Here is an 18,019-nt window from a genome sequence, read left to right on the forward strand (position 1 = left end):
AGTAGACTGCAGTTTTGTAGGGCCTTACTTCGGCAGTACGGGTCGTAGAATTCGGAAAAATGGGGAAAACTGTCCAGGAGAGTCAGTTCACGTGAAAGTTAACACACAGAACCCCCCCCCCCACACACACACACACACTGACAACCTCCTTGCACGCACAGACACACACACACACACAACACACACACACAGACACATACACACACACACACACTGACAACCTCCTTGCACGCACATACACACACACACACACACAACACACACACACAAGTGTAGACACACACACACAGGGAGAGAGAGAGAAAATAAAATGGGGCCGAAATTATAACAAGTTCACAATTCCCCATCAAACTTTGCTTGAGCGAGTTGCTGTTGAAAATTAGCTTGTCCGTGAATCGGATACCACAGCTCGCTGGAAATAGTACCAGCGAGGTGGAGGCTAGTCTGGAGGTGTGACGGTGTCAAGTCCGTGTCCCTCACACCTCGCCGTCCGGCTGTGGGACCGTCACCCTGGTGGCACAAACTTCAGCGGGACGTCTGCGCTGCGACACCGGCTGTGCGACACCTTCTGTGGCACTGTCACACTCACACAGACGCGACACTGTCTTCACACAGTCGCCACAACTGACGTGTCAACTTCGCCAGTTTCCCGGCTGATTTTGCACCGTTCTCTGTGATCCGTCCTGTGTTCTTCTCGCTTCTTGTCATCGCGACATACTAGTAGTATTTACCTCGAGAGTTCGAGCGGCACAGTTTAAATACACTCCAAGCAGAGGTTAGACCACAATTTGTTTTGGACGTCTTTTTTGTGTGTTTTTTTATCGGTTTTCTAATCATATCAGGTTTAGCCGGAGGACAAGAAGAAAACCAGAACGTCAGACAAAAACGCAAAGGAAGTCGTTAAAAGCCAGTCGGAGCCTAACCTCTGCTTGGAGAAAAGTGTTGTACGAACGACTCTGCCTAACTGCTACCTACTGTCCAAGCAGAGGTTAGGCTCCGGCTGTTTTTTTTTACTTTTTTTTAGTCGTTTGTATTAGGCTTTCTATTTTATATTGTTTCTTGAAATCCGCCAGCCAAAAAAGGCTTTCTCGTTTCTGCTTGGGGAATACCCCGCCATGGTTGAGCGTACTTGCCATTCAGCGCCCTAACCTCTGCTCGGAGAGTAGTGTTGTCAGTGCCACGGTTGAGCGTACTTGCCATTCAACACCCGATTCAGCACCTAACCTCTGCTCGGAGAGTAGTGTTGTCAGTGGCACGGTTGAGCGTACTTGCCATTCAGCGCCCGTCCCACCGTGTGTTTATTACTGACCCCGTGTTCTCACGTAATAAGCGGATCGGAACACAAAGTGTCAGGTGCTTAAACAGGGTCAAATTTATTACAGGCTAAACACTAGGGGGAAGGGCGATGATGGGAGGGTGTGGGACAACTCTGGGTTGTCAGGGTTAGCTTCGCTGTCTGTTCTACACTTGTAACATGGAGGGGTGTGCTTGTAGTCAGTTGTGCTGGTAATGGTTTCTGATATAATAGCATTGGACTATCAGTATTGGACTCTATCATAATCATCTCTACTAGGATATAAGATGACGGGACGGCATGAGACAACTCTGGGGTCCAGGGTTAGCTTCTGTCAGTCTGTTCTTACACTTCTGTAACATGGAGGGGTTACTTGTAGTGACTTGTGCTGGTAATGATTCCTGATATTATGACAGTGGACTATCAGTATCATAGTTTATACCATACTCATCTCTACTAGACTCTATTCGATGATGGGATGGAGTGGGACAACTGTGGGGAGTCAGGATTAGCTTTGCTGTCTGTTCTCAAATATATGGAAGGGTCGCTTGTAGTGAGTTTAGCTGGTAATAATTCCTGACATTATGACAGTGGACTATATATCCTACTCTACTGTCATATGGCGTGAAAAAAAGAAAATTACGATGAATTCTTACAAAACTGTAATATTGTTGTAAGGCGCACTTACAGATTTTCGTTCAACTGTTGTGAAACTTTGTTTACTATTCGGTGTGTCAGACTTGCTCTCATTTCATTTTACTCCAGCAAATTTCGTTCTGTCCTCTAATTCTAATAGGTCTATTTCCTGTAAATAATTGGATCAGTTCAAAGTTCAATTTCAGTTAAAAACAAACGAGAAGTTGTTCCTAACACACTATTTTATACATGTTTACCCTCTATAAAAGAAACTAATTTCTAACTCAACTGTAAGTCATTTTGTAGTTTTATTGTTACAACCAAATTTCGTTGTCTTCCCCTCTAATAGTTTGGAGCCGTTCAAAGTTCGATTTCCGTAAAAAAAGTTATTCCTAACTCTGACAGTATTTCATCCATGTTTCTCCCCTAGTAAAACCGCCACCCTTTCATTGACCTGCCGTTTTACTGGGTGGGTAAATTTCCCATCTGTAATAAGTCTATTACCCGTAATAATTTGCTTCAGTTTAAGATTTGATTTCGGTTGAAAACAAACGAAAAGTTGTTCCTAATCCAGGAGTTTCTACATGTTTCTCCCCTAGTAAAACCGACACCTCTGACCTGCCGTTTTACTGGGTGGGTAAATTTCCCATCTGTAATAAGTCTATTACCCGTAATAATTTGCTTCAGTTTAAGATTTGATTTCGGTTGAAAACAAACGAAAAGTTGTTCCTAATCCAGAAGTTCCTACATGTTTTCCCCCTAGTAAAACCGACACCTCTGACCTGCCGTTTTACTGGGTGGGTAAATTTCCCATCTGTGTCGCCCCCGGCTCAACTCATCAATCACACATAAACCTGAGTGTGTGACAGGAGACAAACGTTCCGCCTGACATTCGGAGCTAAACTCACTCGGGCTCAAACATTCTTGCCCATTCCGTCCTCTGTGAGCAAATTTTTACCCTCAAAATGCAGGAAATAGTGTTTCAGAGGGCCTAGATTTCAAAATTTTCCTTGGGAGCATGCTCCCGGACCCCCCTACTTGGAACGCTGCACCAAAGCCATTCAAAATCGAGGGGACGGAAAATGATTCCGGGCTGGCTAAAACCCTACTCTGACTACAATTCTACTGAGGCCGTCATAAAAAAATAACCGAACTCGCAACCATATGCATCATACAAAACGTTATGGATTTGTCACTTCATAACGGACTGTGTTATGAGAGTTAAGAACCAACATCTTTAAAGTTTATGGGTGTGAAAATCGATAAAGTCCGCAGTGTCGCACACGTGGCGACAGGGAAAATGTTTCTCCACACATTGACTGACATGTCTCGGTTCACAACAAGTATGTTGCTTCAACTGTTCATCAATAGTTTTGATTTATTTTGATTTATTCGGCTGTAAGAAATACAGCCGGGGCTACCCAACTATTTTCAGCACAAAATGCTCGAATATTTTTTGGCCTTTTGTTTTACCATGCAAATATTATCATAGTATGAATAGAGAATGCCATTTCCCTTTTAATTCATTTAAATATTTGATTTCTCCTCTCATGTTGTGGAGTCTATACAGCTGTTTTGATTTTGGAATGAAGCTATTATTATCATTATAATCGTCATAACAAAGAATGGTCCAAACTGAAATTCTACACTTCCTTAGTACCTAACCGAAAATTCTCTCTAGTCAAGGAGGACTCATAAAACCTTGCTCTAGTTGATTCCATCATGACTTGCACTGGGTATATCAATCGGCTGTTCGGTGCAATCAATAGTCTATGTAATGTTTATATCACTTCTGGGGTTTAGTCTTTAGAGACAGACACACAACGGATTCCTACAAGGCAACAAGTTGGGCAAACAGATGAGTTGAACTGCAATTTACTATTTAGACTAACTATAAATACTATACTAATCACTGGTTACACATTCTGTCCGTTTCTGTTCAGAACAGTTATAAGAGGTGGGGTTAAAAGGGCAGGCGTGTGGAGATATTTGTACTATTTATAGTAAAGGAAGTCTCTTATCTTTCATTGTGGGATCAAACAAGCTAACTCAAACATCTAACTTGACAGTAATCTATAGAAATCCTATTATTGCTAATTTGCTTAGTCTAGATTCGTTAGGAATGAAAATAATAGAGTTTTAAGACTGTTTTTATGACACTAGAGAGGTACAATTTCGATCTTATGTCTATGTTTTCTCCCACGACCCGGTCAGGGGTTAGACAGGGGCTGGTGACTTATCTGAATTTGTATTTGTCCCTCAGAAAACTGAAATTTGAACATCCTGGATTGACGTGTAGTGTCCTTGTTAATTTGTATTGTTTGTTGGACATAAAATATTTATGATATTGTTTTAGTAAGGAATTCAGAATGGATGTCAGGGTGATTAAAATGGTTACATGGCATGTTGACAAGATCTACTCGTCTTCTGTTTGTACACAGACGACTTGTATAATGTCCTTGGTTTGTATGAGCGTTTAGATGTAGCGGAGAGATAAAATAAAATAAAAGTTGACATGCAGTCAAGTGTAGTGCTTGCTCAATATAAAATATTTCTGATACTGCGTTTGTTGGGCATTCAGAATGGATGCCAGAGTCTTCTGTTTGTCCAAAAGCGTCTTGTATAAAAACAAAAACTATAATGTCCTTGGTTTCGTCTGTAGTTTGGTAGAACGCGGGGCCAGCTAGCTGAAACGTTTGGCCCTGACAACTGAAGGTTGGTGAAGATAAAAGATGTCTGACAGCCCTCTTGTTCATTGTCAACAATAATAAATACTCCTGTGTGGTGGGCAGGCTTCAGACTCAGACCTGTGCAATAATGTAGTCTACTGCAATAACAGTGCTTCTGCAAAATCACAAGGAAGTTTGCTGAGTTCGAGTTTGATGCGAACATTTTAACGTTTGTTGTTGTTGCTGCTGTAAGATTATAGATTTTAGATACTAAGAAACTTGATTCACAGAAAATGTAGGGAGTTGGGAATTCTAGTTTGGTCAGACCCGTGTGAGAATGTGGATACTCTACAAACCAACAAGCAAGCATGAACAGACACTGAAGCATTTCGTCTGACAAATGTAGAACATGTACTGAAGCTAGAACTTTGTTATAACATTTCTAGGACCTCACAGTAAAAGACTGCGGTTGTCACCGCGCAGGCCACCCTTGCTTGGCAATATGGGAACAAATAAATAAACAAACAATAAATACAGATTTCCGGGAATGTTTAAGTTGATATGCTACAACACCAGACCAGTTAGAAATGAAAAACACATTTTTGCGAGTATGGAAATGTAAAATTTCCATTTTCCATCTTATGTGATCATTTTCTACCACCACAGGTCAGGGACTAGATATAGGTAGGAATAATAGGGGCTTGTGATTCCGTGCATTTGTAAAGGGCATAGTGAGCTCTGTTTGATATCTGTCCATAAGATAACTGAAAATCCTGGCTTCACAAAGACAAGTAGTGTCCTTGTCAATTTGTACCGGTAGTACTTCTTCGAAACAGCACCAGACGAGACGCCACAGTTCTCGGACAGACAGACAGACGAGCCCGCGGACAGTTACTAGCGGACAGTCAGTCTTTTCTACTCCTGTCAACAGAAACTATTGATGGCCGGATTTCTCTTTTCTCTGCAGGGAACGACTGGAGAGTTAAGATCAGCGATTCTGAGGGGACAAATTAGCGGCTAGCTTCAGCCAACCTTCAGGTCAAGATTGAGTAGAAAAGAAATAAGATACAAGAGATAAGAGTAACTCAGACGACTGGGTAGAGTTTGAAACGGTCCGACGTTTTAGGACTTGTAGCCTGTCTGCTGTTCTAAATCTAATTCTAAAGCAGTCGGTATACCACGTGCTGTTCTCTGTCTACATATTATTTCTGGTAAACCCCGGGTTTTGAACAGATATGGTATAAGAAAAACAGAATTATAATACGCAACATAATAGCCGAAAACCCAGCCATTGAGGCTGCAACAGCGTTCCAAATGAAACGGTTACCCAGCCGTATGTGGCAGCTAGAGTCTGTCTGTTTGTTTGTGTATTTATTTATTTAAAGCACAAGTCATTTATAGGTTGTCCACAAGGCTTAGTTTGTAAAAGAAATGACTAAAACTCCGGTTTGAAATATGTCTGCCAGTATCAGGAGTTGTACACAGTTTTGTCGGGACGTTATAGAATGTCCCATAGCCAACCCGCTGGTCGGGACAGCTGGCTGTTATGTAGTGTAATGTACGAGAATTCAATTGGGGCTTGTTTGAGTCTTCACCTATACAAAACAAACCAGCTCTAGTTGTATAAAAAATTCTATAACGTCATGATTGAATCTGTCTATCGGAAGTTCTCTATAGTTTTGCCAGGATGTTTTGAAACGCCCCATAGACGAGCCACCGTTCGGGACAGCAGTACGGGCCAGCCGGCTGTTACATACGTGACAACATAATAAAGACTAACATTGTATGCTAGTTGTCACGAGGTCATAAATCATTTCTAAATGTAGGACAACTGGAACTGACACAAACACAAATACTACAACTGTACCACTGTCAGACTATAGAGCTGTGCTATTATCAAAACGCTGCAAAACAACAAGGAAGTTTAGACTCCGAGATTGACGTTAAAATGTTCTAATAGCCACCAACATTTAAAGGTAAGTTTACAGAAGCATAATTATTTTTGTTTGACCACGTCAGAATCGTTTGACACCAGAATTTATCCATCCACAATTGAATGAAGCTTGTTTTGACATTTCTTGCGCTACTGAATAAGGGACTGTATGTGAGAAAGTGTTACGTCTGGAACTCCTTGGGATCTGAAATTGTACCTGAGACAAAACCAAGAACGTCGCGCGGTTCCTTGGGAAATAAGACGCTCGGGCGCCGACCTAAGACGTATATCAGGGGAAGATGAAGACGTGGAAATCGCGTAAGACATTTGTCTTGAAGAAAACAGACCCTGAGACGACACACGGACATATCTATCACCCTTCACCCGACACAACACATAATACAGCCTGTCAGCAACAACCCGGCAAATCTGTCTTCAAATATAATAATTTAATGGAAGCGAACCAGGCGAATACAATACTGTCGAAATAAATCTAGGGAATTAAGTCATCTATAACAATAACTCTGGTGACAACTATACAACATTGTCTGCGGAAATATACCATAGAAATTTACATCGCCCATTATTCTGTACCATTGTCCGTCCGTTCTAACTGCTGTGAAAGAAACGTCGTGGCTAAAAACTCGCTCCTAGTGTAAACGGAGAAATGAGTACCTCTGCTGTCACAAACCCGCTTTAATATTTCTGCTAACCCTCGGGAAACCAGGGGGAATGTCGCAGGGTTGGACCGGGCAATTTGGCTGGAGTTTCCTGTGAAATTCTGCTAAGTATGTCAGCGATTCGCGGTCGGTAAAATGAGTGGGGAAGCTTGGAGATTTCACTGCCACTCTGGGGCCAGGGAACACTGTCAACGGTACGATTTTACTGTCAACATTTCAGTAAAAGAATGAGAAAGATTTCAATACGTTATTCTGTTTGAAAAATTGTAAAATCCGTACGTTTTGATACCGCACATGGTTGACGAAGGCTAGTGAATGTGAAGCCATATGTCAGGCCGAACGGGTTTCTGTCTCATCAAACCGAGCCGACCTTGTTGTTTGGCGACTCGATTTAACACACGAACAAAGGCGCTAAATTTCTGCCTTTTGTCTAGAAACCGACACAAAAACATGGCAATTTTCACTTCGCGAAATGAGAAGGTATTCATGACTCCTATGTCTCACACGCCGCCATTCTTATGGCTTCCCTTTGTGATACTGAGCCGACAACAGCCGACACTCGGACTACCGGTAGTCTGGACTGTGTCGGGACACTTTTCATTCACTCACAAAACATCAAAAGTTTTTAGTTTCCTTTTGTAATTTCTTAGTAAGTTTACAATGCACACCGACGTTTCGACGTGAAGAAATGTTATGGCATTCGGGGATAAAGTTAGAATTCATTACAGAGTTCTTCTTGATTTCTAAACACAGCTTTCAGAAGACGAACTGTTTACATGGTCTTCCATATTCATTCTCTTCACACAACGCTCGCACCCTACTCCATCACAATTTTAAAATTCAGCAAACCGACCTGAAATGTTTTAGCGTACCAGAAAAAAGATCGTTTCCGGACGTAAATAAACTTTATAAAGGCGATTTCCCAGCCACGTTACCCCTGTTCTCCGTCCCTTGCACTGTATTCATTATAAACTAATATTGCTCGTGAACTACACATGTGTCCATATTACATTTACAGTGGAGTTCTACCTTGTGTCCGTCCCGTCACAAACCCTGGTGAGACTTGCCGATCTGTTGGTGCTGACTCCTCATGGCGAAGCGGTTCACATGGACGGGGATCGGCACCACGATTTTGGGGTTGGGGTTGGGTCCGCGGGTGTTGGTGTTCCCGGCCTTCACCCGTTTCCACTTCGCTCTCCTGTTCTGGAACCAAATCTTCACCTGCACCTCGCTGAGTTTGAGCGCGTGCGCGATCTGGGATCGCTCGGTTAGCGAGAGGTATTTCTTACTGTGGAATTCCTTTTCCAGTTCTAGAAGCTGCTCGGAGGTGAAGGCGGTTCTCCTCCGCCGGGTCTTCCCCCCGGGTACGGCGGGGCTGCCGAGCCCGTGCGTCGGGCTGGGCGACTTGTCCGCCCCGTCTAGCTCCAGGTCGCTGTCGGGGTTGGAGTCGGGGTCCTCCCCGCCTGTGGTGTCGGGCACGCCGTCCTGGGCTCCTGATCCTGAGTGGAAGGAAAGGAAAAGAGAAACGGTTATAACAAAAAGTCAAGCGCCACAGCCGGTGATGAAAGCAGAGCACACTGCGGCCATTTTAGGTCGCGACACGAGAGCTAACAGTTCACAGCCGTCTGCAGGAAACGTCACAAGTGTTCCAGACATTTCAGGGGACGCAGAAAAACGGAATCAAGACGGATAAAACCCGCCCGCTTATCACTCAAGGCGGGTTCTAATCGCGAGTCACATCGACGACGGGTCTTTAGGAACTAGTGCAAAGTTTGGCTTCTTGGCGCGGGGCAAACAGAGGGTATTGACAGAACGGTTTTGGCAGTTTTTATCGGGCTAGAAAAAAACACCAACCTGGGGTAAATAAAGGATCTGGGAGGGGAGGTCGTAGTATCTACCAGTCTCAATAGAGCGCTGGAAAAATAGTAGAAATCGGCCAAATATATAGGTAACTTGCAAGAGGAGTTAGCAGGTTAGAGGAGTATAGTTTGCGACCAAGGGAGCAGGAAACCTTCTCGCGAATTGTCTGAGTTTCCTGGCCAAATATTTACCGTATTTTGGGGGGTAATTCTACGATTCGTGCCCGTAGGAAGGCCTGGTGGAGGCTAGAGAAGGTCGTACCTGAGTCGGGAGACCATGTCGGGCGCGAGTCGTGCGGGTCCGGGCTGAGGTCGGGCTGGTCTGTCGGCTGTGTGTGCGCGTCTGTCCGGCTGTGCGTCTGCCCGGGGAGCCCGCTGGTGCTGGAGCTGACAGGTCCCGCCGCCATGGAGCTGGCTGGCACCGGCGGCAGGGTCGGGGTGGGACCGGCCTGCACCAGTAAGGGCTGCGGGACGAACATGCTGTACCCCCCGTACACGGCCGGCGGCGCGTGCCGGGGCTTGGCGATCAGCGCCTCGATGCTGAATGCGGTGCTGTGCCGCTGCATTTTCACGCTAACTCCCGCCGCCAGCGTTCCTCTCTCTCCTGTGTCTCTGGCGGTTCAGCGCTTGTTGTTTCTCCGCATATCCCCGCGGTCCTTTTGCCGCATGCTTGGCGAAAATTGAGGGGTGTGCGGCCCAAAACTCATCCGTCTTCCTCAAATTACGCTCCGTTTCCCCATTCAAAGTGTCACTAATTACCGCACGGCCGTCACGTGACCACCCAGCCGACCCCGCTGATTGGTCGGGAGGCGCCCCGGTCACGGGGTCATGACGTCACATCATCCATCATTCCCAGCGACCCGCAGACCTGTCAGAGACGCGCGCTCTGATTGGTCAACGGGACGTCGATTAGGACGTTAGGCCACGCCAGTCTAATCAACTGTTATTAATTATGATTAATGAATTCTTTAGTTTTCATCGTCAAGTGAAATGTTTGCCGGGCAAACTCGGACCCCAGACGGGTCGCGGCTCCGTGAGGAGAGAAGGGCTGAGGTTTCAGAACTGTCAGGGTGTCGGGTGGAACAGGGGCGGGTTGTACTGGGTGTAGAACTTGAAGTTTGATAAATCCGCCTTGATTTTACATGGAGGTCTCCGATAGTCGTGGAATAAGAAATCAGTCGTTGTCTGACTTTAAATTCATATCTAGTTCTGTTCTGTTTGTTCTGGTATAGTACAAGATGCGGAACTGTTGGGTTGGATAAATCCTTCTTGATTTTACATTCAGAATTCCAATAGTCGTACGATACAAACCAGTCGTCGTGTTTTTGATATCTAGTTCTGTTCGTGCCGCCACAGTGTTAATTCCTGTGCCTGTAATGTTTATTTGTTGCAGTTATTTCAGCCGGAAAGCAGAGCTGAGATTTGTGTAGCTTGTCACTTCGCGGAAGCAGAAATGGTTTAGAACAGTTTTATTTCAAACTGTCTACGATAAAGATAGAAAAGAGCCCTTTAAATTCACAACCAAATGCAACCCTAATTTCCCCTCCTTTACAGATCTGATAAAAAAGAAAACTACACAAAACTCACACATTACAGAAAAAGTGGGAACATTCGTCTTCCACTGTCTCAGGAAAAGAGGTCAGCCATTTCCTATATAGCCTGGATACCAGACCCCAGCAAGATCCAAAAATATCCATCAAATATCTAGATTTGAGATCAGGCTGGCGTCTGGTATCTAGGCTATTTACAATACTGTATTTACCATTGTCTGCCATTTTGTCACATTCAATTAGCCTACGGGCAACAATTTGCTATAAACCTTGTATCCAGGGATGCAAGATGAACAACTCTCTTAGTCTATATATACTAGAGTGTTCTCTGTACAATGATATGCGTAATAGCCTTGTTAATGTTAAACGTGTTAAAGAGAAATATACAAACATAACAAAGGTAGACATGTTTAAATATCTGATGTCATCAACTAACTATGACATATTGGAAGAACTGTGTAAGTTCGTTTACTCTTGTTTTAAGAGGAGGGACGAAGCTTGTAGAAAATAGTTATTATTAGGATATATCATTGTTTATTTGTTGTCATTAACTTTATATCAAACTTAATGCATTTAGCCCCATTGGGGCATGAACATGCAATAAACATCATTGTCATTGTCATTGTCATTGTCATTGTCATTGTCATTATAACAAAACAATGGTCGGACTGTTCCATCTAATGTTTATTTACCTATATTGTCTACCCCTTTAGTCATTGTAGTGGTCCAAACTAAAAAAAAAAGAAGAAATAAAGACAATTATTTCGGTCGATTTCCGTCTGTTTTATCAGGGAGAATAGAAGGACTGAGATTTCTCAGTGCGTCACTTCGAATCGAATGTATTAGAGCACTTGGACTGGCTTCAAGTTCAATATCTAGTTTGTTCGGGCTGTACATTCGTGGGGTTTACTATTTACTGAGAGAGAGAGAGAGAGAGAGAAGAGTGAGTGAGCGAGTGAGTGAGTGAGTGAGTGAGTAGGCGAGTGAGAAAAAATAGAGGGGATAGAGATACACACAGAGAAAGATAGAGAGAACAGAGATACTAGTATACAGAGATACATAGAGAGATGTGAGATAGAAAAAGAGTAATACATAGACAGAAAGAGAGAGAGAGAGAGAGAGAGAGAGAGAGAGAGAGATTCACGGAAGAAGATACAGAAGAGAAGGGAGGGAGAAATAAACAAAAATGAGAAGAAATGAAGGTAGACCTGACCGACTGTCGGCACTGTGTTGCCACCTGACATCCCGTCCCGCCGGTATAAACGACCCGGCTCAGAGTAAATCCTTCAGGTCGTCTGAGCGCCGCTTTTGTCTGGAACCGACGATTTCCGGTAATGTCTTTCTAACAACATCTCCTTAGGAGCCATGATAACATGTACAGGTGACTCCGGTAACTGTTGTCCTAACAACAGACACGTTTAACGCCTTAGGAGCCATGACAAGCTGTACAGGTGAACTGGTGATCATCATTAGCCTCTCACAGGTAATTACGTAAAGACTTCATATATTGGCCAAGTTACAACAGGTGTTCTTAGCGCCTGAAGATGACCTGCACATTTGACAGAGCCACTCGTCAAAAGGCTCCGTTGTTGCTAAGATTAGGTAGTACATTTGTACCACATATTGTGCCTAGTGTGCACACTAGTAGTCCAAGTGTTTCCTGGCTAGCCTCGACATCATAACAGCGAGGACTACCTGTTTCGTTAGCCTTCACGACATGCTTATTGCAGTAAGCAAGCTTTGCGGATCAAATCTAGTCTCCAAGCAGACCCTACGGTGCCTTGGAAACAATATCAAAGCTGGCAAAGGAGTATAGCCGGCCAAAGGGAGATAGCCGGCTAAGGGAGTCAAACGGGCACCTGGTGCCTTGCCAGCTTTGATACTATTTCTAAGGCACCGTAGGGTCTGCTTGGAGACTAGATCAAATCAACCCATGAAGCCTGGAGTGAGGCTATGATGAGAAATTTGCCCGGGTCGTGACCATGATTTCGGCGGATCAGAGAGCCCATGGAGCCTGGAGTGAGGCTAGGATGATAAATGAAGGCCGGGGCCCGGCGGGTCGTGCCCATGGAGCCTGGAGCGAGGCTATGATGATAAATGCAGCCCGGGGCCCGGCGGGTCGTGCCCATGATTGCGGCGGATCAGAGAGCCCATGGAGCCTGGAGTGAGGCTATGATGATAAATGAAGGCCGGGGCCCGGCGGGTCGTGCCCATGGAGCCTGGAGCGAGGCTATGATGATAAATGCAGGCCGGGGCCCGGCGGGTCGTGCCCATGATTGCGGCGGATCAGAGAGCCCATGGAGCCTGGAGCGAGGCTAGGATGATAAATGCAGCCCGGGGCCCGGCGGGTCGTGTCCATGGAGCCTGGGGCGAGGCTAGGATGATAAATGAAGACCGGGGCCCGGCGGGTCGTGCCCATGATTGCGGCGGATCAGAGAGCCCATGATGCTGCGGCCTCTGACTGCCGCTGACGAGGGTTTAATGTGCTCATTTCTGCCGGAGCACGTTCGCGCCGCCCCGCATAAATCACGCCCGGACTTTATCAAACCTCGGACGGACGGAATCACACCGGGCGCGTGCGGTGGCCGGAATGAAGTGCCCATTGGAAAATGAAGGAATAAAAGATACAAGAACGGGAGGTTTTACTGCAGTTCTATGGGATACCGCTAGGGGAACGTGTTCACGTCTAAATCACGATCTATCAAACGTCGGACGGACGGAATCACGCCGGGCGCGTGCGGTGGCCGGAATGGCTGTGGCATCAGGAGCGCCCAGTGGAAAATGAAGGGATAAAAGATACCGTAAGGAGAGGGTTTGCCGCAGTTCCATGGGATACCGCTAGGGGGACAGGTTCCGCCTCACATGTAAATCACGATTAATCAAACACGTGCATGGCTAGCGGCACTCTCCAAGCAGAGGTTGATGAGGAAAATCGTGACCATAGCTTTTTCTTATGTGTAGTCTTTTTCTGCCTCTGTCTATCCTTCTTATTATATGCCGCGTTTTTTTGTCCGTCTTACCCACCAAAGCGAACGAAAAACGTCACCAATTTGGGGTCACCTCCGGTGAAGACATCACCTGAGGTGACTTGAGAAGCCTTACAACTTCCTGACAGTCCCGAACCGCCATTCTGCTGGAAATGTCGCGCACACACAGGCACACACGGACAGACAGACACATCCCTGGTCAGAGCAGGGACACGATATCAGATCTGCAGAGTAAGCACTCTACATCAATTTGGGGTTACTCTCCAAGCAGAGGTTGGGTGGCGTAGATATAGTAGTAGTCGGAAAAATTACACCAGCGCTTCCCGTAAGAGAGTAATTTGGGGTCACCCGCGGTCAAGACATCACCTGAGGTGTGTTGCGAAGCCTTCCAACTTCCCGACAGTCCCGAGTCTCCATTCTGCTGTCGCACAAATGTCGCACACACAGGCACACGGACAGACAGACCGACAGACTCATACCTGGTCAGAGCAAGAACACCCAAGACATCAATTTGGGGTCACCTCGGGTCAAGACATCACCTGAGGTGTCTTAAGAAGCCTTACAACTTCCCGCCAGTCCTGTGTCTCCATTCTGCTGTAAATGTCGCACACACGGACCAAGACATGGGGTCACCTCGGGTCAAGACATCACCTGAGGTATCTTGAGAAGCCTTACAACTTCCCGCCAGTCCCGAGCCGCCATTCTGCTGTAAATGTCGCGCTGTCCCCAGAGTCAGGACACACAAAGCCGCGGCGGATCAAGGACTCCGTCTGAAGGGGGGATAATTTTCATGGCCCGAGGATTATCCTAAGATTATCCGCGCTAATCTCATCCCGGCTGAATGGGCGCGAAACGCTCGGATAAACCGTTCGCCTTTTCACTGCAGCCTCCGTCGGGCATTTCTGAGCGGCAAAAATGTGGTGAGTGGCTGGTATCAAAGCCAGTCTCCTTTGGTGGCCAACTCTCCTAGCCTGGTATACTGAAGTATTTGATATAGTAGCTCTCAAGTGTCTTCTATTCTCTCCGCAAAGAGGACAGAAGAGACTCGGGAGCTAGAATACTGCTGGATACCAGGCTCCAACTTAACTCTCCTGCCAAATTATTCTCTCTTTGCTCTATTTATTACTAAGATTTTATCACTTTTCAGGCAACGAAGTATTATTAAAGAAATTTCTTGACAGAGGCCATAATACTAGTGTGTGTTCTCCTAGTTCGGACCGGGATCCTATTAAAGTTGCTGAAAATGGTAAAAACTTTTACGATCCCTGTACCCCCGTTGGAAGGCCTGGTGGTAGGCTGGATACCAGACCCCAGCTCGATCTCAAAAATACTTGCGTTTATTCTAATAGATAGATATTTGTGAGGTCTGGCTGGGGTCTGGTATCCAGGCTAGCCTGGTGGAGGCTACTAAGGAGTGGGTACTTGTCGTGTGTCTCCGGTAAGGAGAGTAATTATTGACCAGTCATTATCCTCTTCAAACGATCCCGTATTTATGACGTCATTATCCTGTTAAAACGATCCGCTGTTGATGACGCCTCGCTGCAGGGCACGCCCAACTCGTCTAGTCTGGTGTGTTCTCTAGTCTCGAACAGACTTTTTGGGTGGCTCCAGTTTGTACCAGACTATAGGTGGCTACAGATATAAGGAATAAATAACAAGCCAGATGTAAGCCGGACGAAGGGTCCATTCTGCAGTCCATTTGGTCTTTTCAAGGAATCTATGGAGCCTGTTAGCCTCCATAGCAGGCTTTCTGTGGCCTGTTTTTGGCTCATAGCCGGCTATCAGAAAACGCTAGCAATCAGCGACCGAGTACAAATAGAAATGGCCAGCAAACTATGAGCCAAAAAAAAAGGCCGCAGAAAGCCTGCTATGGAGGCTAGGAGCCTGTCAACTACTACAAGTTTCTTGATGTCTTGATGACAGTATAGACAAATTCTAGAGGAGTTACACTTTATAATATGGAGTTAAAAGCTTCTGGTACTATTGAAATAGATTAGTCATTTCGCTTTTAATTGATTCGAATTTATATACTGTACAGTATTCCATCACCCTTCCCTGTTAAATACACAAACGCTCTATACCACTTCAACTTTCCTTCGGGCACGGTTTGCGAATTTTAAGGCAAATTTTCATCTTTTCTTTGATTAATTGATACCCACTTTTTCTACAAGGAAAGCCTTCCAAATTTTACTCTACTCTCTTTAGCAAGAAAAGCCTCCCGAAGTATCCCATAGCCGTCCCCCGATGTTCGCACCTCCCGGTATTTCTCCGTGTGGTGTTCCCCGCTACACAAACTCCGCAAAGCCTTTGCTGATCGGACAAAGATACAGGTTCTATATAAAGTGGCTGGAGAAGTTTGATTTAGCTCGGCTCGTGTCCGCCTCCATCATTAAACCACTGAAAGGGTGATCTCGGCCCTTTGTCGGGTCGTCTGTGTGAAAATGCCGCCGCAGTTTTACTGTAATACACACACTTTTGTTGGGATGTTTGGTATAAACAAGGACGTTATGTATACGCCGTTGAGTTGGGGCCTCACCGGTCGCTTGGACTCTCAATTCAAATCAAAGCAGAGGTTAGGGTCCGACTGGCTTTTGACGCCTTTAATGCATCTTTTTAAATCCTGTTCTCTTTCTTGCTTTCTATATTTCTTTCTTGTCGGCCAACCATATCAAAATAAAGAGACGTGCAAAAATATGTTGGAGCCTTACTTCTGCTAAGAGAGAAGCCGTGCGGAGTATTTTGGACACAAACAGACTGATCGCGGCATCACCGCGCTCTACTAAATGTATTCCTCTTTAGAATTATTTTGTTGGTTGTAACGTTGATAAATAGTCGAACTTCATTGACCAAATACACTGTGAATAAAATCAGAGGAGTTTGCCTGTCATAGAATTGCCGTTTGCAAACTGTGGTCAATGACGTCCTTGTCGTGGTCGAATCTCCTACCAACTAACCAAGTACTAGTAATTATAGAATCGCTGTTTTGTCCCCACACTACAGTCCAGAGGACGAAGTGCTGATTTATTCCGAGATTTCTCTATCTGGGGCACGGCCTGGTGTGCGGGGTGTCGTCTGTCCGCATGTAGAGCGGCACATGTCAGCTCAGAATGATGGATGAGGTAGAAGTATGGGGACAGACCCAGTCGACTGGAACCCGCCGGGGTGTTTACAGACTTTCCTGTCAGAAATCTCGCACTTCTAACCGCACATACAACACGCAGATAACACCAGAGGGTTGAAATGTGTAGTAAAAGTTGCTGTGAGTTGCTAGAGTTTGTGTAGAAGTGGAGAGAAGCGTTGTAAGCCCGCCAGCTGGAATCTGACCCTGTGTCTGTCGGCCTGCAGGCATGTTTATATGGTAATGGCGGGGGCGTGGCCTGGGGACGGCGGATTGTTGGGGCGGATCGCTGACAGAAGTTGTGAAGTCACAAGGAGCCGCTATTGTCGGCACAAGTGGAACTCCCACTGGGTCAACCATACACACCTATTGTCTCGGTCGGCAGGCGTTTGGAAGGGCTTCTTTGCAATATACACCCATTGTCTGGGTCTCCAGGCGTATTAAAGGGCCTTTCTTGTCACATACACCTATTGTCTGGATCTCCAGGCGTTTTAAATGGCTTCTCATGTCATTTACACCTATTGTCTGGGTCTCCAGGCGTTTAGAAGGGCTTCTGTTGTCACATACACTTATTCAAGTTATAGTCTCGGTCTCCAGGCATTTTAGGGTCTTCTTTGACGCATACACCTATTGTCTAGGACGGCGTTTTGACGGGCTTCTTGCGTGACATACACTCATTGTCTGGGTCGGCAGGCGTTTTGAAGTGCTTCTCTTGTCACATACACTCATTGTCTCGGACTACAGGCGTTTTGAAGGAGTCTTCGAAATTCTTCCCCACATACACTCATTGTCTCGGCGCAATGAAGGGCTTCCCTCGCTATGTACACCGCTTGTCTCGTTCTGCAAACGTTTTAGAAGGCCACTGATTACTGATGGAGAATCTTGGTCCAGACCACTTTATAGGCAGAACACAGTAGGCTACTAGTACTACCACTTCTATGTTGGACTGCAATCGCATTCTTCAATATTTTTGCAAGTTTTTCATCCCGTCTAAGTACTTGTTTAGCGTGCACAAGCCGCAACATGCCCACAGAATAACCGCCGATCGCCTGCGGTTGCAGATTATCTAATCGCCTTTTGTTCTCAGCCACTGGAAGGTGAAATGGGGAAACCGTTCCACCAGCAGGTGTGACTAGCCTGATCTCAAAGCAGATTGTACGGTCGCAAAATGTATGCTAGTAGTATCAAACCCACCGGTGCCCATTTGACTCCCTTTGGCCGGCTATACTCGTAGGCCAGCTTTGATGTTATCTTATGACACCGTAGGATCTGCTTGGAGATTATCTACCAGCA

The 18,019-nt window shown here is 45.6% G+C and overlaps 2 protein-coding genes across 2 annotated transcripts in view; both read right to left on the bottom strand.

Annotated features, from left to right (window-relative positions):
* The window catches only part of LOC118407709 (zinc finger protein 501-like), a 482,642-nt gene that overhangs the window by 264,999 nt on the left and 199,624 nt on the right, over positions 1-18,019 (bottom strand). The window lies entirely within an intron of this gene.
* LOC118407644 (homeobox protein GBX-2-like) lies at positions 7,831-9,814 on the bottom strand. The gene is made up of 2 exons (XM_035808158.1): positions 9,334-9,814; positions 7,831-8,711 (listed from the first exon to the last, which is right to left on the bottom strand). Exons 1-2 carry the CDS (start codon positions 9,635-9,637, stop codon positions 8,257-8,259), a joined length of 759 nt encoding a protein of 252 aa, XP_035664051.1. The 5' UTR covers positions 9,638-9,814; the 3' UTR covers positions 7,831-8,256.

Source organism: Branchiostoma floridae, unplaced genomic scaffold (assembly GCF_000003815.2).
Source record: "Branchiostoma floridae strain S238N-H82 unplaced genomic scaffold, Bfl_VNyyK Sc7u5tJ_1439, whole genome shotgun sequence".
NCBI lineage: Eukaryota > Metazoa > Chordata > Leptocardii > Amphioxiformes > Branchiostomatidae > Branchiostoma > Branchiostoma floridae.

Excerpts from the sequence above, each read along its gene's own strand:
- LOC118407644 (XM_035808158.1), bottom strand. The coding sequence starts at position 9,637 with ATGCAGCGGCACAGCACCGCATTCAGCATCGAGGCGCTGATCGCCAAG. Across the intron at positions 8,712-9,333 it reads GACATGGTCTCCCGACTCAG|GATCAGGAGCCCAGGACGGC; the intron begins GTACGACCTTCT and ends CCTTCCACTCAG.